The sequence below is a fragment of the Ammospiza nelsoni genome, chromosome 1 (genome assembly GCF_027579445.1).
Source record: "Ammospiza nelsoni isolate bAmmNel1 chromosome 1, bAmmNel1.pri, whole genome shotgun sequence".
NCBI classification, from domain to species: domain Eukaryota; kingdom Metazoa; phylum Chordata; class Aves; order Passeriformes; family Passerellidae; genus Ammospiza; species Ammospiza nelsoni.
In genome coordinates, this window is record NC_080633.1 from 36,265,373 (window position 1) to 36,292,590 (window position 27,218).

General features: G+C 41.1%; 1 protein-coding gene across 2 annotated transcripts in view; it reads right to left on the reverse strand.

Annotated features, from left to right (window-relative positions):
- Positions 1-16,096, reverse strand: part of RFTN1 (raftlin, lipid raft linker 1) — a 95,669-nt gene extending 79,573 nt beyond the window's left edge. The window contains exons 1-2 of one of the 2 annotated variants that reach the window (XM_059482821.1): positions 15,817-16,096; positions 5,606-5,761 (exon numbers count right to left, since the gene is read on the reverse strand). In XM_059482821.1, the coding sequence (XP_059338804.1) occupies positions 5,606-5,750 (145 nt within the window). In that variant the 5' untranslated portion in view covers positions 5,751-5,761; positions 15,817-16,096. Of the gene's footprint in view, positions 1-5,605; positions 5,762-14,206; positions 14,326-15,816 lie in introns of those variants that run through there. The other variant, XM_059482812.1, reaches the window with a different exon arrangement.
- Between the last annotated feature and the right edge of the window lie 11,122 nt (positions 16,097-27,218).

Genomic DNA, 27,218 nt, shown 5'->3' on the forward strand with positions numbered 1-27,218 from the left:
CTGTCCTGGTAAAAATACATGTCCTTAGACTACAACAATGACAACATTCAAGCAAAAAAGATGGTGGGAATGTTAGAATGTAATTAATAACCTTACTTTTAAATAATCTGCTTCATGTTGTTTTCTGGGGGTTTTTTAGTTTTTGGGGTTTTTTTTTACTAAAGAGACAAATTCTTGACAATCAGGATAAAAACCATATGTTCACGTATTCACATCATAACTTAAAAACTTCTTTGGGACATGTGAAGTATTGGTATTTTTCATTCCATCAAAACATCTGGATTTTAGTGGTTTTACAGCACAAATAGCTTGTTCAGAGTATAGCCTTTCCCCATTTAAAAAAAATTTATACCCCATTCCATTCTCATCACATGGCTAGCAGATGCTTCATGCCAACTTTATTCAAGGCCAAAACCTATCATAACTCATCAGGCCAATGAAATACTACAGGAATGTAAAGCAAAACAGAAAAAAACCCCCAATCAAGTCAGTCCAAAAAATTCCCCTAAACTTCAAAAAATTCCACCCTATTCTGAGAAGTGAGGAGTGAAATTACTATCAGATTCCTGTTTTTCTCAGGTCATCATAACCAAAGACGTGAAAGAGAAGAAACAGAGGATGAATAAGTTAGCTTAGTTTCTGTATGATCTGTCTAAGCAAGGACAGTTTTCCAAAATAAGTAGATCAGATAAGAGCAAGGAAGGAATGCAGATTATTGAAATATTTCTCTTTCCAACAAAATACCAAAACAAAACAAACCAGCTTACCCCATAGAGGCTCTGTTGAAAACGTGGTTGCTTAAGACTATTCCATCTGCCAGCACATATCCCCTTGAGATTTGCTCACCAATTGCCTCTATTTCCAATAAAACTTGGAGATAGCAGAGACATAAGATGACCATTCTTCATCCCATTTTTTTATAAGGCAAAGGATGGAAAATAGAAATAATTTTTGACTTTTGGGCAGGGGACACAATCTTTTGTTGTTTCAGGTTTTTTTTATAGTAAAGGCCTGAAGTATTATAGAGTCGACCCTAATTTGTCTCTTCCAGCTTTGTGGCAAAAGGTTTGCTGCAACTCTTTTATATTCCTCGGGTTTTTTATTGTTATAAAATTCAATCATTGCAACTAAACACTAGTATTGTCTCTAGGGCAGTGAGAAGACAACTTCCTCTGCACTTCTGACATTTTGCTGAACCAGCAATGAACCACCCAATTCACAAATATAGGAATGTCTTCTTCACAAGTAAAAATGTGTGATGATTTTATCAATTTAATTTAGGTGAAAACAGATGTGGTTTCACCTGAGGAAGAAAAGCAGCCCATAAGCTTTGGACAGTACAGATGACTAAGGAATAGAACATAGAATGACACTGTCAAGGGACAACATGGAAGACAGACAAGGATTTCTTGGAAGAGGCCACCTTAACAGAAACAAGATCAGGCTCATAAGCAGATTTGTAACAAGCCAAGCATGCCCACCTCAAGCCTGAAATGTCTTAGCAAAGTACCCCTTACTCTTCAAGCGCCAGTCTACACTAGATAACCCTTTGCTGATAGCAATTTACATGCTTTTTTCAAAAAGTAAAGGACAGTGGCAAATCCAACCACTTTAATTCTGGAGAACCATGCAGATTATCAGGGTTGTGGCACACAATGGAAACTGATGGGCTCTTCATAGTCTGCTTTCCTTGAAAGCTTGGATAGTCTTTCCATAAACACTTCACTTTCAAGTAAATCAGTTTCTAACACTGGGCAACATAAAAATGAAGCTTACACCTGCAGCCTTAAATCTGTCTTTTGCATCTATGCATTATTTACACAGCACTCAAGTAAGTGATCAAACATTGTTTTCCACTGGACATACATCTGCATCAGTGCCAAGCAAGGCAAAAGTTCAGAAAATAATAAAAAAATTTAATAAAGGAGCATATTTTCTTACATTCTTTTAGCTGTGCATGTCAGAAGATAAACAGTAACCAAAGACAGCCAGCAAGCAAAGTTAAGTTTCTAGCTAATGTTCCAGAAAAATGATTTTCAGGACAGTTTTATCCCTGTTTTCAAGAGAGTGATGCTAAGGGAATGAGCATTGCCAGAAGGTCAAGGGAGGTGATGCTGCCTCTGCTCAGCTCTGGAGAGGCCACATCTGCAGTGCTGCATCCAGTTCTGGGCTCCTCAGTACAAGACAGACATGGAGTGTCTGGAGCAGGTCCAGCACACAGCTACAAAGTTGGTCAAGGGTCTGGGGAATCTTTCTTACAACAAAAGGCTGAGCAAGCTGGGCCTGTTCAGCCTCAAGAAGAGGCAACTGAGAGGGGAGCTCATTAATGTGTATAAAATATCTGAAAGGTGGGTGTGAAGAGAATGGAGCCAGGCTCTTCTTTGTGATGCCAACAACTAGGACAAGAGGCAATGGACAGAAGCTGTCACACAGGAAGTTCCACCTGAATATGAGAAAGAACTTACTTACTGTGCAAGTGACCACACACTGGAATGGATTGCTCAGAGAGGTTGTGGAGTCTCCCTCAGTGCAGATTTTCAAAAACCATCTGGACTCCATCATGTGCCCTGTGCTCTGGGCTGACCCTGCATGATCAGGGAGGTTGGACCAGATGACCCATTGTGGTCCCTTCCAAGCTCACTCAGTGATTCTCTGAGTTCATAAGAGTGTGAGCTGATTTAAAGAAGGTTCTATTTCTCTTCCTGACAATATGCTCTCTTCATTTCAACCAACTCCAGCATTCTTCAGACCCTTCCACAAGACACTGATACAGCAGAGGATAACCAAACAAAATAACCACATACCCTGCCAGATACACGAGTTAAATCAATTCACAGAGCTGATGGGAGGCAAGAGAGAGGAGAGCAGGATTTCCCCACATACAGCTGCAAAAACTTACCAAGAAAACCAGTCAGCCAAAGAGAACTTTAAACATAAGCCACATTCTGGAACTCATCTCTCATTATCTGGGTATCAAAATTGCAAATACACGCAGTTCTAAACTGCAAATATGACCAGTATCCACCTTTATGTCTCAAGTCAACAAGAGCTGCTTTTGGAACACAGGAAGAAATGCTAAGAACTTGGAAAACTTCTGGCAGCAACCTGTGAATTAGCTCCCACCTGCAACATGCAGATAATCACCTCCTTCTCACCATTAAGATTAAAGAATTGTGAGAGATATAGTTATCAGAGCAATCATTGCAATAGAAAAGCTCCAGAGAAAAATGAGTACCTGTCTGCACTTCCAGGCTCACTAGCTTTGTAAACAAGGCCTAGCACAAGAATATAATAAAATACTCTGTAACCACTCATAATTTAACATGGCTTATTCTAAAAACCCAGTGAAGGAGAAAACCTGTGGAAAAAATGATGTCATGATACATACACACACTGGAAGGGCTAAAGTAGATTCACGGAAGATAGACTTCACAATCCAAATGGTTTTTTTTACACCTCTAGGAGCATTTCATTCTTAGAAGTCTCCAAATCCACACAGATAGAGGTGAAACACTCACTGTTAACTCTGTTTATCTGCAGAGGTTATTTCTCAGCAAAAACATAAATGAACCAGTGATGATGCAAAAAGGCTGGAATGTCATAACACCACGTAGTGCAACACGAGCCTTCACACAGCCAATGACTAGAACAGGGAGGGAACTGCCAATCCTGAGAGCACACAGTCATAAGTGGTAACTAAGGAAAAAGAGCAGGAACAATACTCTATCCCCCCACATCTGCCTATCTGCTGACATCTTCAGAGACCGGAGTGATGGGGATACAACATGTCAAAGCAGAACTCAGCAGAGCTGAAGAGCTTATGCTATTTGGCAAGCCCAAGAATCTGATAGAAGTGCTTCTACTAACAGTCTCCTTAAAGCCATGCCTCCTAAAATGTATTGTAACAATCTATGATGAGTAAGAAAAACATATACAAGTATGCTTTACAATGAACCTATGTATTTAATCAGACTTAGAAAGCCTGGGTTTAACTTTTTCTCTTTTTACCAGACATCCTCTGTGCCTGAAGCAAGCCACATTGCTACCACAAGTACTGATTCTTCCTCCACAGTGTCAAAGATGAGACTTCATGAGAGAACAGGATAATGCACATGCTAAAGCTTGAGAGGCACTCAGACAGAACAGTGATGAACATTCCAGAAAAGCCCAGAGAAGTGTGTCCTCAATATTAATTCATTTTTGCTAATGACACAACTTGCAATACATCTCAGTAAAAGCTGTCAAACTATCAAAGGACATAAACAGTTCACTTTGAAATAAAAACACATAAATGTCGAAACAACTGCAATACATAAACATGAAAAAAATTCCTCTCCCATTTGCTTGGTGCTCTCAATAACAGCAGTGCATCCCAATTAGTGTATCAAAAAACATAAGAGAACACAAATACAGAAGACAGGCACTCAAAGTCTGCAAAGACAAAACTTCTCGACTCTCACAACTGCCTGCAAGAGCACAGTCCTGTCCAATCACCTGTGCTAAACCTCCACCTTCTTCAAACCCAAGTTTGCTTGCAGCAGTTTTAAGACCCAGCCAATTCCCACTGCTCTGGGCTGACACACTGAGCTGCACGAGGTGTCTCATCAAGTGACAACCAGCAGCTCTGTCTCACACCACGAGAGACTTGAGGCTCCAGCTTCTCCTTTGACCTGACTTGCAAAACAAGAGAAGTTGCAGCACACTGCAGGGCACAGAGGCTCTACCGGGCGTCCTGCCAGCCAGCTCTAGCAGATTTTGGTACTGTGGTGTTTTATATATAGCAAGAAGCAGGTCCCAGACTTCTGCTCAAGCTTCAGATTCCCAAATGGTGTGAGGAGTAATTGCTTGTAGAACAGCTAATTCTGAAGTGAAAGAGGGCACAGGCAATGGTGTGAGCAACACTGTCAGAGATGCCTGACGTCAATCAGCAAGGAAAAACCCAGAATATCTGTGGATTGCCACAAGAATTAAAACCAGACTACTTCAACTGAAGAAAAAAACAAACGTAAAAAACGCATGAGATTGAATCTTCACCCCTTTGCTGATATTTTAGGTCTTCAGTGTCTCCCACTATCCTGTTTCCACCTACATGGGTGCACCTGTAAGTATCTATAACCAAACCAGAGTTATTTATGGCAAGCTATCAAAACTGAAGACACTAACTACAGCCTCTCAAAATACCTCTCACAGAGCCCAGAGGGCACAAGGGGAGCAAGGAAAATGAGCAATAAAGTATATAACCTTGCAGACCTGAACTGCTTACCATATGAAAATTGGATAAAATGCAAATCAAAGAAATAAAATGTCCACATCAGAGTAAAAACACAAACAAAAAAAAAAAATCAAAGAAAACAAACCAAATAATGGGGGAAGGGTAAAAGAACCTAAAATCTGAAAACCTGTAACTAGCTATAAGGCTAAAAATTCACACAGAATTCTCACTAAGATCTCTGCATGGAAGCATTATGACTGAAGAAAAGGCATTTACGTAAAGAAATTGAAGACACTGTAAGAACTTAACAACTATTTAAAAAACATTACGGACCAATTAACATACCTACTTGAATAGAGAAAAAAAATCTAAAGAAAAATATTATGTACTTACTATCATTTAGTGTTGTGAAGTCCAAGAATCGATATTCATAGCAAACATCTATTTTGGTTTCTACCTGGGGCCTCTTCAAAGTTGAATAGATATTACCAGGTCGTTTTTCATCATGCTTCTCTAATTTGTTCAATCCACAACCCATTTCAGCAGTTCCTGATACAAAGAGGTAGGGAAAATGCATAAGCATGATTAACTTTGAGGTTTTTCCTTCTGGTTTCATGTCCCACACTAGTATTTTTAATTTTTAAATGCAAGCTGCCTACAAACTACATAAAATCATGTAATCAAATAAACACTCAGACTGAAGAATATACTACTCATATCAACCCTCAGGCATACTATTATTTTATTGGAAAATTGACAGTTTAATGTATGTATTTTGCATCTTTCAAATGTATTCAATGGTACATTCTGGAAGACACACATTCCATTATAAAAAGTAGCTGAAAATGCAAAATAACTTGCTAATATTAAGGCTGTCAACCTAGTAACAACTTCTATACATGCAGTTACTAAGAGAGCATCTAGTATTAACTTTTACACGGATCCCTGTAATATTCAAATTACTATCTAGCCTTGTAATTTAATGTAAAAAGCGAGTTCTCTCTGCAGAGAACTACCTGCATTTACAGAATAACCTCACTTCCTCCCACCTCATTTTTTTAGGAGATAATGGCACTTTACAAGCCTATCTTCAAAACAGAAGAGGCACCTGGCCACAGAACTGCATTAGATAAATCTAGTTCTCTTTAATAAGCTGCCAGCCCACAACATGTTAAAGGATTATTCCTGACAACCATTCCTGCTACACATTAAATGTTTCTCAATATCCTGCACATTATAGCTCATCTGGGTATGAAAGAATGGAAGAATTACTTGCTGAAAACATTCAGGTGATCCAAACCCTCAAATTCCTCTCAACAACACTGGTGGGGCTCAGACAAATTATTTCAACCAGCATCAAGTACAAAAATCAAAAGTGTGAAGATACGTCAGGTAGGCACCTGAGGTTTTTCATCACAACCCACCTAACATCCTGCCACCGCCTACACAGATAAAGTCATGCTCTGAGAACAGGGAGGGAAATGCAGAATAAGCCCCCAGTAACAGAAAGTGGCTCCCACAGGCCCCCCCAGATGCTCCAAGGCATGGGATCCATGGAGTGTGAACACACTGCATGGAGCACCAGGAAGGTCAGTGCCACAGCCCCCTGCCAGCTGTGGTACACAGCAGTGAGCACCTGAGAGAGCTCAGGCACAGATCAGAGCTGCCTTTACCTTGACATTCAGAAACCTAAAGCAGAGAATGAAAACCTTGCTCAGGTTCACCGTCTCCAAAGAGCTGCTCGTCAGCTTATGCCACAGCTCCATCCCCCAAGAGTTTACAAAGTTAGGCAAATATACAGCCCCAAGGTATTTGGAAACCACTTGCAGAAAATTACCTACATTTTTATTTATACTGTGGTTTAACTTTTATAAATTTTGTTCCTTCCTCATATTTCCTTGCAAAATCATTCTTATTAATAGTTCCCAAATCTCTTGCTGTATTTTGCTATGATAAATGCATTCTGCCTTTTCTGCCATTTCCTAGACAGGATCTGTGGTCCCTTCATCACCCCACTCACTCTCATTTGCATCACTTCTCATTTCTCTACATGAACACAGGTGGCCATATGCTCAAAATGAGATCTTAACAAGGCTGATGAAAATAACATTCATGCTTCCCTGTCTCTAGTGCAAATAATACACCTACTGCACCTAAAATCATCATTCACAGCTGAATCATCACATTCACAGTTTACTGTCAACTTCCTAGCAGACAAAGAATCTGTTTCTCCTTATTTTTATCCAACATAACTAACTGAGAAGTTTCCAGCTCATCTCTCATAACTTTTTTCTATTCCTTTGTGCTTCTAGTGCTCAGTAATAGCCTCACCCCATTCTCCAGCACCCCTGGAAGACAGAGCTGAAAGTTTTTCAGGGCTCAGCAATACCACCCACTTCTTATCATGTGCAAAGTCCATAAATGCACACCTACACCTTCCTGCAAAGTCTCTAATAAATACATCAAAATAGGACTGAACAACACATCAAACTTGAAAAAAGTAACACAGTAAATATTTGATCACACAGAACCAGGAAGCAGAAAAAACATTTGCTACAAAGACCTCTAGCATTGAGAAAACAGGCTGATGTGATGATATTTGTATTCCTGAAGTCTCAATATTTGGTGGATTCATCCAGCAGAAAACAACTTTCCCTGATTATTTTGAAGGAAAGGTAAAAACTACTTTAACAATTGCTATCAATGAAATCGAGGTTTGCAGACTCAATTTTTTTAATTTGGAATTTAAAGTTAAAAATCCTCATGATCTTTTTATGCTCCCAAAGTGATACTTTCCACCTTTTTTTTTTGTAATGACAACTATTACCATTAAAAGATTATTCTTTCATTTACACAGCAGTTTCTTCTTTTGCCTGTGCAGTTTATTTGCTTCAGTCTAAAATGTTGTTTATTTTAATACATAAACATGTGTTGCATATTAATGAGCCTAACAAGACACCAGGTATTTTTCCATGAGCTATAATGGAACACATCTAGCAGCATACTTGTGCTAAGGATGAATTAAAATAGTAATAAGTGTTAGCAAGTGTACTCAATTTCTTGTTTCAGCGATTGCCCAGTAATTCTTACACATCATAAGTACACAGGGTTTTGTAAGGAAAAAAATTTCATTTCAGAGGTCATTCTGCTGCAGTGCCTGCAACCTTTAGTTGTACAAATAACAAATAGTCTGAAATCCACAGGACTCTTAGACAGTGATGGCTGCAGAAGGAGGCCTTGGGGACTCTGCATTTCACATCACACAGTGTTTTGCATTCTTTCCCAAACTGGGGTGAAAGTACTAAAAAATAAAAGCCTGCACTTCCAGCAGCAGCCACAGACACTCTCCTGTGCCTCTCCAGCAAACATTTTCTCAGCCCTTTGGAGAAAAACTCCTCCACCCTCACTACCCATGTGAGCAATGACCCCTGCAAACAGACAGCCACAAGTCATTCAGCATGAGCTACCTGCCCACCTGGGAATGGACTGAAAACACACTTTTTTTTACTAATTCCCTGAGTCACTGCTTCCTAGAAGACTGATTTTCACCTTTGTGCTGTTTAGCTAAAACATCAAACAGTATCCTTGAGGATAAAGGCTTCCTCACATTTCGCTAAGTATAGGCAGTTGTGTTACTTAAAGCAGGCATATGGAAAAGGATGATGAAAAAGGATGCTTTCACCTGAAAAAAATGAGGGATCAGAGGACAAAAATTAGGTTTCACAACATCAAAATCTTTTCCACAAGTAATTAGAATACAAGTGCTACACCAGTAGAAAACAAATCTTCAAAAATTAAGTTCCTATTTTAATAGAGGACTTTAAGTATGAAAATAATTCCACAGAGGTAGGAATTCTTAAAAGTTTTCTCAAATATACTGATGATATGTGCATGACAAGTCAACACTCAATCACCAAATCCTGCTCAAAGTTATCCCACAAATGTCCTTCTGGGACAGCTTGCTTTATAACCTTTCAATGCCTTTTAACATCAGTTTTTAACAGTTATTACCTTCTTCCTTTCATTCACAGCAAAGTTAGTGCTGTTTAGTCTTTCCACCATCATCTGAAAGTATCTCCTTGCTTTTCACTTACAAATCTACTTGTCAACAGGACATTATTCACCTTCTTCATTTTCTACATTGCAGTTATCAAAGAGTGCTGTAAGAAATGTTCATCACTGCTGCATGCATTCCAAGTAATCTAAACTCACTCCCATGCACATTATCAGGTGTATTAGTTTGCTATAAGACACACTTAAGGTTACTGTACTACATACACTTATCCTGTCTTTCTATACCTGCATGTGAATTCCACTTTTATTCATATTAAACCAAAATATTATCACTAATATTCACTTTTTAGCAAGTTGAAAAACAATCCTTCAAAGACACTGCCAAATATTCAAATTCTTTTTGCTCTGCAGTAGGTTCTAAGATAAACATTTTCTTTTTCATTAATGCAGAAATTAATTATCAACTCAGAAGTTCTATACTTAGAAAAAAAACCTTGGAAAAGTAACATTTAATGAAGAACATTAACCCCTAAAATTATGATTTAGCTATGGGCTTTTACAATTACATATGCCAGAAAAACTAATTCTGTCCACAAACTCACTTAGATTGCAAATTAATCTTACATGTGCTCTATGATCTTGTTGATCTCAAACTGTTCATGTGTTCAGCCACATGATGATAAAACCAGAACTGAAACCCAAATCTCACAACAGATTGGGCTTTTTTAGTCTGCATCTTCACTTTAACTCTGCAAAGCATCAAGAATAGAAGATATGATCAGTTGCAGAACAACAGCTAAGCCTGTAGTCAATTAATTCCTTAGTTCCTCTTGTGAAGGCCAGCAAAGGCCTTCACTGGTTAGGAAAGGAGCAGCTTGCTTCTGCAAACAATGCAAAATCTAACCCAGGATTTGAACATCCCAAACAAACTCCCAACTCACAAGCTGCAGAACAAACCTCTTGCTGCCACCTCCTCCTCCCCAGTAGGGTCCTGCATTGTGTATTTTAGGAGCAGAGGAGCTCTGGGGAGCATCTGAAGGTGCAGGTGCTGTACCTGGTGAAACCCATCCCAGCATGTCAAATGACCTGACCCTGAATGCTCCTCAGTATAAGTTTTATTGAAACCAGTACCATCCTTTGCCATGGAAAAAAAACAAATAAAAAAAAAAATACAACAAATTGTAGTCAGCAAGAGAAAAAAAAAAAAAGCCAGCAGTATTTCCACTTTTAATCACCTCTGTGATCCATGACAAGGAACGTATCTTGAATGTATCATAGGAATTTTTACAGCTCTTTTAGAGATGTGTCAGGTTCTCAACTGATGATTTCTGAACCTCAGCTTTGCTAAAATACCCTCTTGCAGCCTGAATTTGCTTTCTTGGGTTGCTAGTGTGTGTTCAAAATAGATGAAATACAACAACTTCAGAATTAGCAAAGAGAAAGGATAAAATAATACCATGTAGCTAACAACTTATTTTCTTGTTAACAGTGATTCAGAGCCCAGGATTCCCTTTCAGAAGAAAAAGAGCACAAAGAAAAGAGGGGAAAACAAAAAAACCCTTGCCTTCTATCTGATTTTCACTTGGGGGGTATACTGGGGAATAAATGAGGCTAATCTTCTGATTTATTGATCCATCCTTTCATGAAAATCCTTAACAATTTATCTCCAAGGAATAATAATGAAAATTGCACTGAAATGTAACAGAACCACATGGCTAATGGAAGCTTGAATAGATTACCAGAATAAGTAATTTAAGGGATGCTTATCAACTAAGTACATATTGGCTAAATAGTTTATTTCAACTAATCAATGCATAATGTCAATGACTACTAAGATGGATGATTTGAAAATAATTCCAAAACAATCATTTTAAATACTTATAATCTTAGAGTCAACTGCTAAGTATACAGCATTAGACTGAACATTCTAGCAAACATGTAAGTGAAATACACTACCAACTGAAATAGGAACAAGGTAATTTTATTACTTACAATGGCATCCAAGGAAAACATGCTGTATGGAAAATTAATGCTTGTCAGCTTGTTTTTAAGCAAAATTAGTGAGAGCAAGCTTGCTTGCATTAACATATTTAAAGCATTTATGGGCCAAGACTAGTGAATGTATTTTGCAAGCTTTCTCATGAATTAATTTATTTTTTAAAATACATATCCTAGGTTACTGCTAATGTTCTTTGCACAAAATATAGAATATAGTATTCTTACTGATGAATGCAGCAGCTGGAAAACAAGATAACTGCAATGTATTAACAGGTTTTCTCTCTTGATTTTGGTTAAGACCTTTCATCTTCATTCTTCCTTCCATGGGTAATACTTAGGTACCTCACAGGGATGCTGGAAGGCATTTACAAATAATTGCAGGACTTCACATTTGTTGTGCAGTAATGAGACATGCTTATTTTCTTAAACCCTCACTCCTGCAATCCTGACCTTTCCATTTTCAAAATAATAAGCACTTCATGCTCAGTTCACTTGCTGGCATGTGGTCACTTCATTCTTGCATCCTTCTCAGTCTAGGAAACACCAGAGTGTTCAGTCCCCCACTCAGCTCCAAACAAACCCTGAGAGTGCTTGCAAATTACAGTCGAGTCCCTTTCCTAGCATAGTTAAAGCAATGAAGCAGAGGAAGAATAACAAGGCAAAAAACCAGCATAACCAAAGCAGAGAATTAAAAACAGCAGACCTGGCAAACTGGGTGTACAGGTAAACAAAGAAAGCAGAATAGGATGCCAGGATGATCCTTTGTCAGTCCCCAGAAAAGAGCCATGCTTCTGACTTCTCATTTTTCCCACCCTGCACAGGTTTTTGTGAGATTACACCACCTAAGAAGGAAATTCCTTACTCACAGATACCCACTCAGTCGTTTATTTTTTCACTAGTATTACCATGCAGGAAGATATGTAAGCATATATTCAATAAATAATGCAATAATTTTTATTTGTATGGAGGGATCTGTGCTTAAGTAACTAATGCTTACCAAACAATTTGAAACATTCTGAAAAACTTGTGAAAAAGATACAAGGAACAATTACCATAAATCAGTCCCATCTATTGTCAGATGTTACAGCTGACCAATTTTTTTTTCACCACATATCTATGAATTTGACCAGTGCTGTCAGGATTTTAGACTTGAGGCTGATAACTAAATCTCAGCTTCTAAGAAGGTTGGTGAAAGAATAATCCCAGATTTATCCTTTATGATTGATTTGATTTAAATTAAACTGCAGAGCAACCCAAGTAAATCTGCAGTTAAGGTTTTCAATTTCAAAAAGCAAATCTCAAAAACTAAGGAATTCATTAGTAAGATGAACAGGAATGAGCAACTGGAGGATGTACAGGGGAGGTCTGGAACATGTTTAAACTACAATATGAGTATCGACAGAACTAGGAACCCAAGGAGTGACAAGAGAATTCATAAGAAGGTTTCCAGACACAGTGAGATGAATTACCTAATAAAGAAGGAAATGTAGAATAAGCAGAGAGCTTAAGAGACAGGAACAAAGTTCAGCAGAGGAACAGTCTCGGATCAAGAAACACCAGCATAAAATGAAACATGCCAGAAGCCAAGGCAAGCCGTGGAAGCCAAAGATACCACAACTCAACAGAAGCAGAACACAAATCAGGACTAATCTGGATTCATACCAAGACCTCTGGAAGACCTGTCATGATGAATTGCAGCCCCAATTGCTAGAATTAAAAACCGAACTATTTCATCAGATTTGGTACTGTCTCCCAGGGAGACAAGAAAATGTACTGACTACACAGAAAAACCAGAGAAAAACAGAATTTGGCCAATTAAGACAATTGCTGGTCTAGTTTCCAGAGTTTCTAAGCTTCAGGAAGAAAGCAAAGTAATACATGGATAACTATGATACGGATTCAGTAAAGTTAGAACACACTACCCTGACAGGTCTTGTAAACACAAGTTACAAAGAAAGCCCAGCACTAGCATGCAGCATGTCAAATAACACGCCAGCATGATAACATGATTTCAACAAACTCTTATTAGGTGCTATTGTTCTCATTGCAGAGTTCACATCACAGCTGGGGCTCGATTCTGCTGCCCCACATGACACGCTTACTGTGCCCTGTGCTGTCCCTGGGCCTGCAAGTCACCAGGCCACCTCTGTGTGCTCCCTGCCACCAGCCACACTGAAACCCCTCGAGGGAAACAGAGCTGGGCTGTGTGGGTGTGTGTGTATGTGAGCAACAGGGTGGGAGGAAGAGGAGCAAGCAGGATCAGAGAGAAGTGGTGCAGGAATAAGGCAAGCGTTGTGCTAGCAGCGGGGGCAATGTGAGGAACAGCAGGTTGGTGGGAGACCCCTGCTTCCCACGCCTCCCACACCACCCTGTAGCATTCATCCAAGATATTTAACACTTGCTGGTACCACAACACCATCTTCCAGTAAAGCAAAAGATTCAGATAATACCACATCTTTCTATAAAATACTTTTAGGCAGCGTATTTCTGGTCAAGATAACAAAGTGTTAATGTCAATGAACAATGCACAGGTAAATTTATGCCAAAATACCATGTGCAAATGTTCAAGCAAGTTGCCTCCATGCGGCAGGAGGAGACTACCGGATGCTAAGAAAGAGTACTGCTATCAAGAACATAAAAAGAAATCAGATTAAAAAACCTGACAAAAGTATCCACAGGAATTAGATATGAATCCAACTTTCTTTTAAAGTTAACCCCACAGCGAACAGGCATAAGAAACAGATGCATATTACAATGTATGCACAGCTGCTTGACGACAGTGAGTAAAACCATAGTAAAACACAAAACTACAGACTTGACAGTCCTGTGTTTACTGCCTTTTGCTAGTTTGCCTATGAGTACAACCCCAGCCACCTGATGAAGGCAAAAAGTAAAGTAGATCACTAGTGCAAGGTGTGAAGCTCTGGGATCTCACATGAAGATAGGGATGGAATAGTAGTTATGTGAATATTTTTTACTTACTTCAAATAGAGACTTCATCAACTTTGATTTTAATTCTTCACAAGTCTGTGACCCCAGATTTTCCACCACAGAGGCTGAGGCCAGTTCATTATACCCAATATGGTATTTGTGTTTCCCAGTACCACAGCTCAGAACTCCCTTAGGGTATTTAATCACAGTTGTATATACTCATTTCATGCTTCATTCTCAGACCGGGGAATGCCAGCATTCAAGAGGTGGAAAGCCCCTTGTCTAATGTAACTTACTTGAGGTTAAGCTAGATTCCTAAAATAACCCTTCATTCTGAGACTTTACTTTTTCCCTAGAAAAAACAGAAATTAAATACACATATGTGACCACTAGCATTGTGAAAACAAGAGTTACTGCCACTAACTTGTTATTCAATACCAGAACCTGAAATAGATTGGATTTATTAAAAATAAAATATAAAAGCAGATGTATAAAAAGATCTCCCCTTGTAAGCTAGAGGCCAGCTACATCTTGATAAGGTTATTCTCCTACAAAATAAATAAATAAATAATTTTTTTTAAAGGGAATTAAAATTGAACCAGTATACAATCAGACCACAGCTTCCAAACTTTGGCTGAAAACACTCTTTCAGGTATAGTTATATTCTTTCAGGTATAGTCCTGGCACTCAGCAGCCCCTGGCTCAGCTCGCTCTCCGCTCCGAGCCGGGAGCGCTCCGGAGGGAAGCACGCTCAGGCGTAATGGAGAACAAATGTCTCCCATTAATTATTTGACTAAGCCGAAAGTATCAAAGAAGAACTGTAAAGTCCATTCAACTAAATTCCCCTTTTCTAGAAATACACGGGCTGTAAGAAGAGGCTGTTTTAACAAGAATTTAGACAAACCAGAGAGAAGAGAGATATATTTCACACTCAGACATAAAAACGCTGAACCACTGCCTCTTTACACTGTAAGAAAACCGTGCTGAAACAACATCAAGAACTTGAAAAGGCAATAAAATTGGAAAACAGCGACTGTAAAATCCCAGACCCCAGCCAGCCACACGATGGCACGGCACCGCCGCCTCCAGGTGCCCGGCATGTGAGGAGCGGCGCCAGGCTGGGCGGGCAGGCGGGCGCTCACCCGGCTCCCCTCAGAGCTCCCTCCTCTCCCGGCTCTGCCTCACCGCGCCGGGAGCTGGACGCAAATAACCATCCCACAGGCTGCAAGGGATTGCCGGCGATGTCGTCCCCGGTTTGCCCCGGCCGCGGGCAGCCCGGCGGAGCCCGGCAGTCTCCGCACCCATGGGCTGACAGGACGGCGCCGCCCGCCAGCCCTGCCGCCCTCCCGGCGGGCTCCGCTCCGGCCCCTGGGCAGGACCGCAGCGAGCGGACCCTCAGGAGCAGCTGCACAGCCCGGAACCCGGCCGGGGAGCGGGCGGCAGGCAGTGTCCCCCCTCGCCGGGCTCCAGCAGCCCCCTCCGAGCCCGGGCACGCCGGCCAGCCCGCGCCCCGCTCCGAACTTCGGGAGCCAGAGGACCACGACGAGTCGCAGCCCCGGAACGGCTTTCCCCGCTCCGGCAAGCAGACCCTGCCCAGCAGCAGCCCCCTCCCGCCCCCTCACCAAGTTTGCCCGCCGAGCCGGTGGGGTGCGCGGCAGTACCTGGGGCGGGCAGCGGGCGAAACGCAGCCCGGTGGTGCTGAAGGATGCCCGGCGGGCGGAGACGGCCCGCCCCGCTGACAGCGTTTCCTCCTCCTACTCCGGCTGTCGCCCGTGCCCGCCCGCCGCGCTCCGGGGCCGCTCCCCCCTCGCCTCCGCGACGGGGAGGTGCTGGGGCAGCGCCGCGCCGCCACACGGCCCCGCCGGCCGGCACAAAGTTTGCGCGGCGCAGCCCGGGGCGGTGGCTCCGCTCCCGCTCGGCCCGGCCGGGGGCCGCGGCCACTTCCTCTTCCTCCGAGCGGCGGCGAGAGCCCCGCGCCCAGCCCGAGGCGCGCAGGGACCGGGCAGCCGCGCTTCCCGCCCGCTCCGGCGGCACAGCCCGAAGGCGGATTGCTCCGCCCGCCGGCCGGGGCGGGAAGTCCCTCACGCACTGCCCCCCTCAGCCCCGGCCCCGGCCCAGCTCCCCTGTACTCCCCCGTCATCGCTCATGATACAAACTGGGAGCAGTCGCTGATACGTCGGAGCATTGTGCGGCCTTTCAGAGGGACGTCGATAGGTTGGGGAGTTGGGCAGAGAAGAACCATCTCAAATTCAACAGTGGCAAATGCAGGGTCCTGCACCTGGGGAGGAATAAACCCACGCACCAGTAGGGGCTAGGAGCCAACCTAGGGAAAGCAGCCCTGCAGAGGAGGACGTGGGGGTCCTGGGGGACAACAAGCCGTCGATGAGCCAGCAGTGTGTCTGTGGAGCCAAGAGGGCCAAGGGAATCCTGGGATGCATCAGGAAAAGCATGGCCAGAAGGTCATGGGAGGTGATGCTGCCTCTGCTCAGCCCTAGGCAGGCCACATCTGCAGTGCTGCATCCAGTTCTGGGCTCCTCAGTACAAGACAGACATGGAGCTTCTGGAGCAGGTCCAGCAGACAGATTTCCTTTCGGGAAGGGAAACAAAATCTTGTGATTTCAATGGGGATCAATTTGGCAAGCTTTGGTCCGTGTCCCTGTACTTCATGGCATCCCATGCCTTTTGATGGCATTTACCCTTTTTTTCAGTATCTATGCTTTTTCAGTATTCTCCTGCTTTTGCAACATCTGTGAGGTTAGTTTTGGCATGTTTTGGTCCTTTGCCCTTCACCTCATGTAATCCCAGTCCATTTTCTTGTAGTCAGTAAATATCCCAATTTTCTGGGTGTTTTGGATTTTTTCAATTGCATTTCATTTGATCATATCTCCTTTCCAGAGTGTTTGTAAGTCCTTCTTTTCTGTTTCGCAGGATTTCAATGGGGATCAATTGGGCAAGCTTTGGTCCATGTCCCTGCAATTCATGGCATCCCATGCCTTTTGATGGCTTTCACTTTGGCAAAGATTTCTTTTTTTTTCCAGTATCCATGCCATGTCACTCATATCTTCCCCTCAAAGTTCTGTCTTCATCCCTGATTTTTTCCCTCCTTTTGTAACATCTATGAGGTTAGTTTTGGCATGTTTTGGTCCTTTGCACTGCACCTCATGTAATCCTGGTGCATTTTCTTGTAGTCACTAAATGTCCCAATTTTCTGGTTCTTTGGGGATTTTTTCAATTGCATTTCCTTTGATCGTATCTCCATTACAGAGTGTTTGTAAGTCTTTCTTTTCTGTTTCACAAGATTTCCTTTTCAAAAGTTGGTTAAGGGTCTGGGGAATCTTTCTTACAACAAAAGGCTGAGCGAGCTGGGCCTGTTCAGCCTCAAGAAGAGGCAACTGAGAGGGGAGCTCATTAATGTGTATAAAATATCTGAAGGGTGGGTGTGAAGAGAATGGAGCCAGGCTCTTCTTTGTGATGCCAACAACTAGGACAAGAGGCAATGGACAGAAGCTGTCACACAGGAAGTTCCACCTGAATATGAGAAAGAACTTACTTACTGTGCAAGTGACCACACACTGGAATGGATTGCTCACAGAGGTTGTGGAGTCTCCCTCAGTGCAGATTTTCAAAAACCATCTGGACTCCATCATGTGCCATGTGCTCTGGGATGACCCTGCATGATCAGGGAGGTTGGACCAGATGAGCCATTGCTGTCCCTTCCAAGCAGCTCCAGGTCAACTGAGTTCAGCTCCCTCAGCCTCTCCTTGTAGGACATATACTCCATCCCTGGCCTTGTTGGCTGGCCACTGAGTTTGTCCCAGCTCGTCAACAACTTTTTGGCACTGGATTCTGAGAGGGGAATGACATACCTGGATACAGTATGTGGTCTACAAGAGCCCTAGTGAGTGCCAAATAGCTGTGGATTGTCACTTTTTCCAAGCTACTGGCATGCTGTTATCTTTGTTGGCTGTAGTCATGCTGCCTACTAGCTTGCCTGCAGCCTTTGCAAGAGAGCTGCTACCCAGACAGGCAGTCCCAAGCCTGAATCTCTGCAAGGTACCCTCCCTTCCCAGAGGCTGAATGTTTGTCCTTGTTAAATTTCAAAAGTTCATCCTGGCTTGTTCTTGAGCCTGCCCAGTTCCTTTTGGACAGCAGCCCAGCCCTGAAGCTGCTTGATCACACCTCAGTATGCAGCCATGTGCAAACATGGCAACAGTGGATCCTGTCATCTCCTCTAGGTCCTTGAAAGACATGTTAAAATACAAGAGGATCCCACTTGCTTCTGTCCTGCAGGCAAAGTGCAACCCATTTAACTGCAACTTTCTGACCCCAGCTATGCAATGAGCTTTTTACCCACCAGATTACAGAGTCTTAAGCACATACAAAAATAGCACAGGAGCCAGTGCCTACCACCTTAGTAAAGTTGCCATGGCGTCAACTACCATCCCTGTGCCTGAAAATGCCTACATTTTATCAAAGATGGCAAACATTTGGTAGGGCTTGATGGCACAGAGAGCAGCTGCTCTCAAGGCATCAGCTTTCTCAGCACCATTATACACAGCCCAGAACCCCAGCCCAGCCTGATTTGTCCAGGTCAAGTTCTCAGAAGAATCCCTCTCTTGATGCTCATCCACTGCTGGTAGCTCTTCACTTGCTCCAATCTTGCCTCCAAGTGCACAGTTCAGGTCATTGAGGCACAGGCAGCTCTGAGTACATCAGCCTTACCTGTGCTCACACTCAACAGCTCTTTGTGGTCCTTGTCCAGCCCCTTACTGTTAACAGAGGTTGCTGAGAGCAACATGAGATTCCACAAGCCCTTGTGTATGTCTTCACCCTTCCCTACATGCTTTGATATTTCTGTAACTCTTTCACTATAACCTGTTCATGCTTCCACCATGATATTTTCACCATGGAGTTCAGTCAGGTGTTCCCCACTTAGTGTAGCTGGTATCCCAATTCATCAACATCATTTCCTCCTACTTGGATGTGTCACTCTTGCATCAGGAAAAGGCTCCATTAAAATCTGCCTGCCTTCCTAGGCTCCCTTCACTTTTCAAAACTGCCTCCCATTTACCAGTTCCATAAATAAGCCAAAGTTTGCTCTCTGAAGTCCAGAGACTTGATATACTAACTCCCTTCAGGATCTTGAGCTCCATTGTATGACCATGACTACAGCCAGAGTTGCCATTCTCACATTCCTAGACAATTTTTCATTGTTACTGGACATCCATTAGTGCAACACCCAGGATATCTACTAAGAAAGCTTCCTGAAGTTTGCTGGATTGTTTCCATCCCACCACGTTACTCATCCAGCTGGCAGGAAGCTTCACCCCTCCCCAAGAATCAGTGTCTGTGACCCATAGATGTCACAGAGCTGCTATTTTAATCAACTTTCATCAAGAGTAGCTGGCCTGTAATCCACCACTGTCACCCTCTGATCTTTAGCGTTCTCAGCCAGTCTGATTGTCAGTCCAAGAGCTCCATACACTCCAGCTGCTCATTTTACAGAGGGTGCAACCCTCTGCCCTCATCTTCCCTGTCTCTCCAGAAAAACATGGATGCATCCCAAATGTACTGCTTATGAACCAGGTCTGGACTTTGTGCACCACCTTCATTGTACTTTCCCTTATTAGGCCAGAAACCTGTTCAGCATCTCCTAAAACACCCTTGACTAGTATGGAAACTACTTGAAATCCTTGTGCACAGCAGGCACAAATACATTTGCTACACCTGGTCCACTTGAGAATCTCTCCCTACTGTGTAGGTGCATAAACGAAATTAAATTATGAAAAAATATATACAGAAACCACTACATCGGCACATTAATTCCTTCCTAAGTGCAGAATATTTCTCTATTAAATGCTGGTATTGTGATGGATGACATCTATTTGAAAGTACTCCCCCCACTTTTCCCTCAAGTGCCATCAGGGAACAAAAATAATTCTTCAGTGGCCTCAAGTCCTCTTAAAGCACAACAAGCAGCATTAGCAAGTAGTCAGTAGCCAAAAGCCTAACATCAATACATTGGAAATGAAGAAATCAAGTTAGTTTACCAGCACTAAACTATGAAACAAACACTAGCAATGCCTTTTGTTTGGGAACTTTACTCATCTCCTTTTTCTATTTCCTTCTGTGTGTTTTGGTTTTATCCTCTCCATTTCTTTTAATTATACACACAGGTTTTCCTCTTTCCTTGCCCTCTATCATTTTTCCTCCACTCATTAGTTTCTCTGGCTTTCCAACCACGTGAGAAAGCAGCATGCAGTCACATCAGGGTGCCATGTAATTGAGTTGTTTTTCTAATACCACTGTTAAAGCATATGGGGAAGGATTGCTAAGTGTGTAGGGAGAAGTGAAAGTGCAGCTTTCCCTGTATTGTAAACACATCAGGACAGAGATGGCTCCAGAAGAAACATCCTAGCACCAGACCATGGCAACACCGTAGAAATTGCAGATCTACACCTTGGGGATTGAACTGAAAGAATGTCTAACAACATTGAAGACTTTTGCTGGTGCAGAATCTTCTTGGATACACAAAGGAAACCAGAAAACCAACATTCCTGGATGTCTGTAGATTGTTATGAAGTAGCAGTCCTGTACAGATGAAAAGTGTTTCAAATTAGTGTTTGTAACAGGTCACAAAGCACACACCTAGGCACTACCAACCATTTTTTCCACTGCCCACTTCATGGTCATGTATCAGACATGACTGTGAACTTACAGCCATCATGTTGAGGTGTACTGATACACCATTTCAACCTGGAATTCCTCTACTCCAGCATTATATACACGACCCGTTAGGGCAGTCCTGTGCTTTTCAGTAGAAAAAAATTGGAATTGAAAGTTGGTTCCATAGGAGTTTTGATGCTAACATGTTTTCCTCCGACTACAACAGCATATTAGAGAAGCAGCAGATTGATTACCTGAATGGGATACCTCTATTATCATCTATTTAGGTGTCCCAATATTGAAATTATGTAATTCATGCAAGCTGCAACATAGCATAAAATGTAAAAAGATGATGTACATCTAAACTATTATTTTTAGATTACCACTGTGAGAATTTCAGAATTCAATTCTGGCTTGGTAGTGTTCAATTATTTTTTTTTAAGTGTGCACTTTTGACATATTTTGGGGTTATTTGCATCTTTAAGAGCCATTTTGACAAAGACCTGTCAAGATACAATTTAGAATTTAATCTGTAATAGGTATTTCATGTGGTACTCCAAAAACAGGCAACAGTCTTACCATGAGAAATCTGATCAGCTTTAAAAAATCCCAAACAAGGATCCTAGACAGATTCCAGAGTTGTGGTGAAAATATATACATCTGTATGTACACACATACACACATCTCCCTGCAGAGCAATAAACTACTGCAAAACAGTAGCAATTTACTTACTTAATTAAGTATAAAATACTACTCTAACAACCATTTAACTATAAACAACTGAAGGACCTTATTGCTTTAATCAACAGGAAGACGTTGCCCCTAGACACTCCATTAGGGAATATTAGTTTGCCCTGGGAGTTAAGAAGAGCTTTAAAATGTTTTATTTCTGTGTCTAGTCAGTGTAATCTCTCTGGTAAATCCACACATTTAGCAGTGCAGAGCTCTACAAGCTCCTGTACCACAAGCAGGAGTGATCACGTTTTCTATTTGCACTTTGTAGTCCTGGGTGCAGCTGAGTAAGGCAAGTTCAGCATAGGTGTAAATTGCTACTGGTGGGCTATTTAAGAATTCTGCTTGGCCAAATGTCTGTGTTTATTTTGGCCTAGGCAAAAGCAGCATGAAAACACATGCACAGCATTTCTGTCTTGTGCAAGGTGTTTCTAGTTGTGCCACTAGGAAACTCCTTACTTCACTACTCCAAGCACTATTTGAACAACTAATTAGGAAAGATCCACACTGGTCTAAGTAAAGTCTTTTTGGTTTTTTGGCATGACAATACAATGCCAGTTGCTGTTATTTTTACTACAAACTTAGACTCCAGCACTCAAAGTAACCACATCCCATTTTTCTAGTTTTCACACTTGTGTGAAAAAGACTTAAAGCTCATTTAGAATAAAATTTGTTTCTTCTGCCAAAAAGCAACAGACACCTGTATCATCACATTGAACAGGATTCAGCAAAACTTAAGTTACTTCTGAATGACTTCTGTTAATCAGAAAGAGATACCAAAATATCAGTCAAGAAAATTAGTTTTATTTGTCTACCACTTTGCAAAATCAAGTTTAAGATCTAATGAATTTTTTATTAACAAGACAAATTATGAAAGAAAATGCAAAATCAGAAAAACTAGGCTCTATTTGAGGTAGACAAGACATTTAACATATTTTCCTCATTTATTGTTACTGTTAGTTTCAGATCACTAGGGCAAACTGCTATGAAACATCTTAATTACTCGATGATCAGACTTTTTTCTCTATTTGCTGAAAAAATACATTTTTGATTTCTAGTTTGTATTTGGGTCCTGTAGTAGAAAGTACCTCTGTCTTACCAATGCTAAATATATCATTCCCTTGTATTCATTTGCATCTCCTCCTCAGTTGGTATGAATTGGTGTGACTGGTAGGGAAAAGCATTCCTTCAGTGTTGCACAATTCCTTAGTGCCAAGCAAGCTGCCAGCTGGTAGCTCCAGGAAAGGCTCTGTGACTGTCTGGCCTGTGTCTGGTTCCAGTTTGTTTTTCTAAGATTCTTGCACTTGCAAGATCTTGAATGTCTTGTAGCTTTCAACGTTGGAGTCTTCCACAGACTGAAGCACTCCAGACACAGAGGTGATGATAAGCTTGAGTGGAAATGTAAAATTTCAGTTTTTGAGAAACTCTTTTTTTTTATGGCAAAGAAGTAATGCCATTGGGTGTTATTCAGAACTAAGGCATAACTTCTCAGAAATACCAGGAAAACTGCTTCCCAGTCTGAAGAAGTGGGACAGATTAGAAAACTCTGGAGAAGTCAGATCTATACTGCTGGTGGAGAGAGAATCAGACCAGCCCCCAGCTGCTAATGGTGGTGGTGGTGTAACCCTTTCTGTCCCAGCAGCAGCACACAATCTAACCCTTGCTCAGAAGCAGCAGCTATTTTTGACTTTCCAAGGTTCCAGAGCTAGGAGGCAGTCTACAACTCAGACTGGCTCACAATTTTAGCCCAATTATTGGAAAAAGCTCACATTTTATTTCCCAAGGAGAGTAACTTGAACGTGAGTTCTACCACTACAGCATTTTAATGGCACAGGCCAATTTTTTAAAAAAATTATTATCATTAAAGTGCTTCTGTAGTTCATTTGAAAGCAACTACTAGGGAGCTGCAGAAGCTAGATTTGATTAATAATCAGTTTTCTGCTTGGAAGCTCTCTGAAAGCTGCTTTCTATAGTCTTGAAACCTAAAATGCAATTATAGACATAAATTTCTGAAGACTGTACATAGTTATATAACATTGTGTGGATGTAATTTTTCACATGATCATTACTGACAAGATATGCCTCTGTAGGAGCAAGAGGAAAATTGTGGCTACATTTAAGAATTTCTGACAATTTATTTGATTCATCTCTATTTATTCTGCCTTTCTTGAATGTTTTAGTACACATCTGGCAGATAACACAGATTTCACATTCTCATCTAATTAATAATTTTGGTTAAATCCAGGCTGTAGAAGAACCTTCAGAAAAAGGAGAGATATGCCCCCAAATGACTGCATATAGAAGACCGTTGTCCAGAGAGAGAGAGAGAGGTTTATTGCTCTATCAACTTGGCACTAAAGCTGCCCCTGCTCAATGTGATGAGAACAGTGGCCAAATCTTCCTTGTCAGAGGAGCTACTCTAACAAGCATGAGAAAAGCTATGACCTGTTCAGATTACAGAACACAAGCTGGTTATCTTGCATAGATGCTCCAAAAACCTGGAAGTGAAAGCCCTCTATAAAAGGACAGCTAGTTACAAGCCAGTGCAGAAGGCTGACTTGTGCTAACAAGAAGCACTAAACTACTGAAGGAGTTGGAGTATGTGCCTTTCCTTTTCTATGGATATCCAGATTAAGCACTACTTAGTACCATCAATAAGGAGTTAGATACATACTCATACATATTTCTGTTTCTGAACATTCTAGTAGTTTAACAGAGCACTATGAACAAATCACTGCATTTTCCCCTTCTACCATTGCATTAAGCTAAATCACATATAAAGGAAAGTAATCCTTAGAATTTCCCAAGTTGTAAATTTCCACCTACCTGATACCTGGTGCCCAACTGTATTAATGAGGTCAGCTGAGATTCTCATTTGAGAGATTTCACTAATATGAAAAAGGCGTGGACAACCAGGCACTTTAAATAATGCAAAAATTCATGCAATTTTTACTAAGTGTTAAATAGTCTATTACTTTTGTAGTAAATGGATAGGTAAGATCTGCCCCAGAAAATCAGTATTCCCTGAATTTCATAGAATCATAGAATATCTTGAGTTGGAAAAACCCACTAGGGTCATCAAAGCCCAACTCCTGGTCCTGCACAGGACAGGCCCAACAATCATACCATGTGCCCGAGGGTGTTGTCCAAACTTCTTGAACTCAGACAAGGCTTGGTGCTGGGGGACTTCTCTGGAAAGCCTGTTTCAGTGCCTAATCACCCTTGGAGAGAAGAACCTTTTCCAAACTAAACCTCCCCTGACTCAGCCTCATGCCATTCCCTCAGGTCCTGTCACTGTCATCAGAGAAAAAAAGATCAACGCCTGCATCACCAATTCCCTTCCTGAGGAAGTTGTAGATGGGTATTTACAGGAGCCCAGCTCTTCCAGTAGCACAAACAGTGACTAAACAAGGCAAAAGACAAGAGTGGGTCACTATCTTATAGTTCTGAGCAATTGATTCTAGCCTGATTGGTGATAACTTGTGGGAAGAGTTTGCTTCATTACCATCTGAATCAACTCTACATAGATACAGTCCTAGGAAATTCAATACTTAATGAAACAATCTGAAAAATGAATTAAAAAAGTAAGTTATAATGAATTAATCCTTTCTGCAAAGTTAGGATCTCACAGAAGTTGCACATGAACTGTGCATTCCGAGTGCATTGTTTTATACACCAAAAGTATCACTGTGGCCTCAACTACCCTACCTCTATTTTCTCTTAAAACTTCTCAGACCAAAAGTTATTTGAACAGTGCTTCACCCTCCACAGTAAAATCTTTCCAGATCTCTTTGTGCACCTGAATCAATTATACCTAATTAGATAAGGTTTGCCAAGACAGAATATGAACAAGGACCATGATCTAACCCAGACTCCTAAGAAACAGTGGGGATAATAAGTACCAAAGTGCACTTTCTATTCTAGATCCAGCTAGAAGTGACAGCGCAAGAGAGAAAAGCCTCCTCCGAAGAGAGTCAATTATCAAGAGAAAATCATAAGCAGGGTACCTATGGATTACTTTCAGATTTTGAAAACTGTAAAATCATGTCATTCTAGGCAGTTCCATTAAGAAAGTGATTTCAGCATGCAGAACTTTCTGACACCAAAGACAGAAAGCCAATGGTGATGAAAAGAAACTGCTTGAGCACATGATGAATTAACAAAGTGAGTAGCATTCAAACAAGACAAATGTGGACTCTGTATTCATTAGAATTTACATACAGACAGAAAACAAACCTATGCACTTGTACTAATAAACAAATCTTTTAGTTTACTAAATTTCCATAACTGCAAAGGTTGGTATTGCCTGCACTATTTTAGTTTTCTGGAATGATAAAATGAAAAAATGTGCTGCAAGTCTTCAGAAACCTTACTTCACCATGCAGTGCACTTGAGGAACTGCAAAAAACAAAACCATTAAGTTTCATCCTTGACCTTACTGTTATAAGCATATACAGTATAAGTATATCCTTGTTGTGACAGGTAAAAAATACAGTAAGAAAACACTAGTGGCATGTCAGAGAAACACATTTTCCCCACCAGCTCCATCATCTCTTTGTCACTAGGTATGAAGTGCAGCAAACAGGTTGAAAGAGTAGTTAATAAAATTTCTTAAATGTAATATCAAAACATCAAGTTAGGAAACTTTAATTTCCTAACAGGTCAAAGAAATGGAAGTTTAATTCTCCATGTTACTTAATTCAGACAAAAGTAAAAATAACCTTGCTGTTGTATGAGGAAAGACAGATTCTGTCTTTTTCCCCCACACAGCTTTGCCAGGGGCACTTAACTGACCAATTCCCTTAACTGCCCTTGTCCTTAACCTAAGATAGAATTCTGTTTCCAATTAAGTATGAGACATCTGCTTTGCAACTGAAAAGCATTCTTTCCAGAATAACTAACAGTACTATAACAGTTCTGTTTCATCCTTAGCTTATACATATGTCAGGGAACAAACTAGAAACATGAATTTCATAGTTTCTGAAGCTGCACATTAAAAGCCAGGCAGGCTGGTTTGAGGTAATACCTCCTACCAAAACACAGACCCCTGCCACTTGGATTGAGAACACTCTGGTAGCTTGTAACAGGATCTGTCACCAAAACTCAAAGCTTCAGGACACAATCAGAGTCATCATTAGATACAAATGTCCCCTACATTTGTTACAAAAACCTTATTCAGGCAATACTTCACCAGATATACCAGAACCTTTCTGACTTAACTTGTCCTGTGGCCTAAGGAGCTGCTTCTAATTCTGCATAGAGGATTTTTTTGGGTGCATGCACTACCATATTCACAACAAAACATACAACAACTACCATAACACAACATACATGAAACTACCATATTCACAACAAAGAAAGAATATTTCTGGAGACCTGCAGGTATAAATACATATTCTTACTAATGACTTCCTTTTATTTAGGCAGTTCCATCACAGGATTGGGTTTTTCTGTACAGAATTCAAGCCCTTTTCAGAATACTGAGTATGGCAAAAAATCTGTTAAAGAATCCTAATGTTCTATGAAAGAAGTTGGCTTCATCTTTTGAATTTTTTTAAGTAACAGGCTTGTTACAATTTAATGGATTTTTATTTAGGTTAAAACACTACGAAGTCTTAAAGGCAATGATGAAAACACACTGCACTCATGCAGCAAATATTATTCT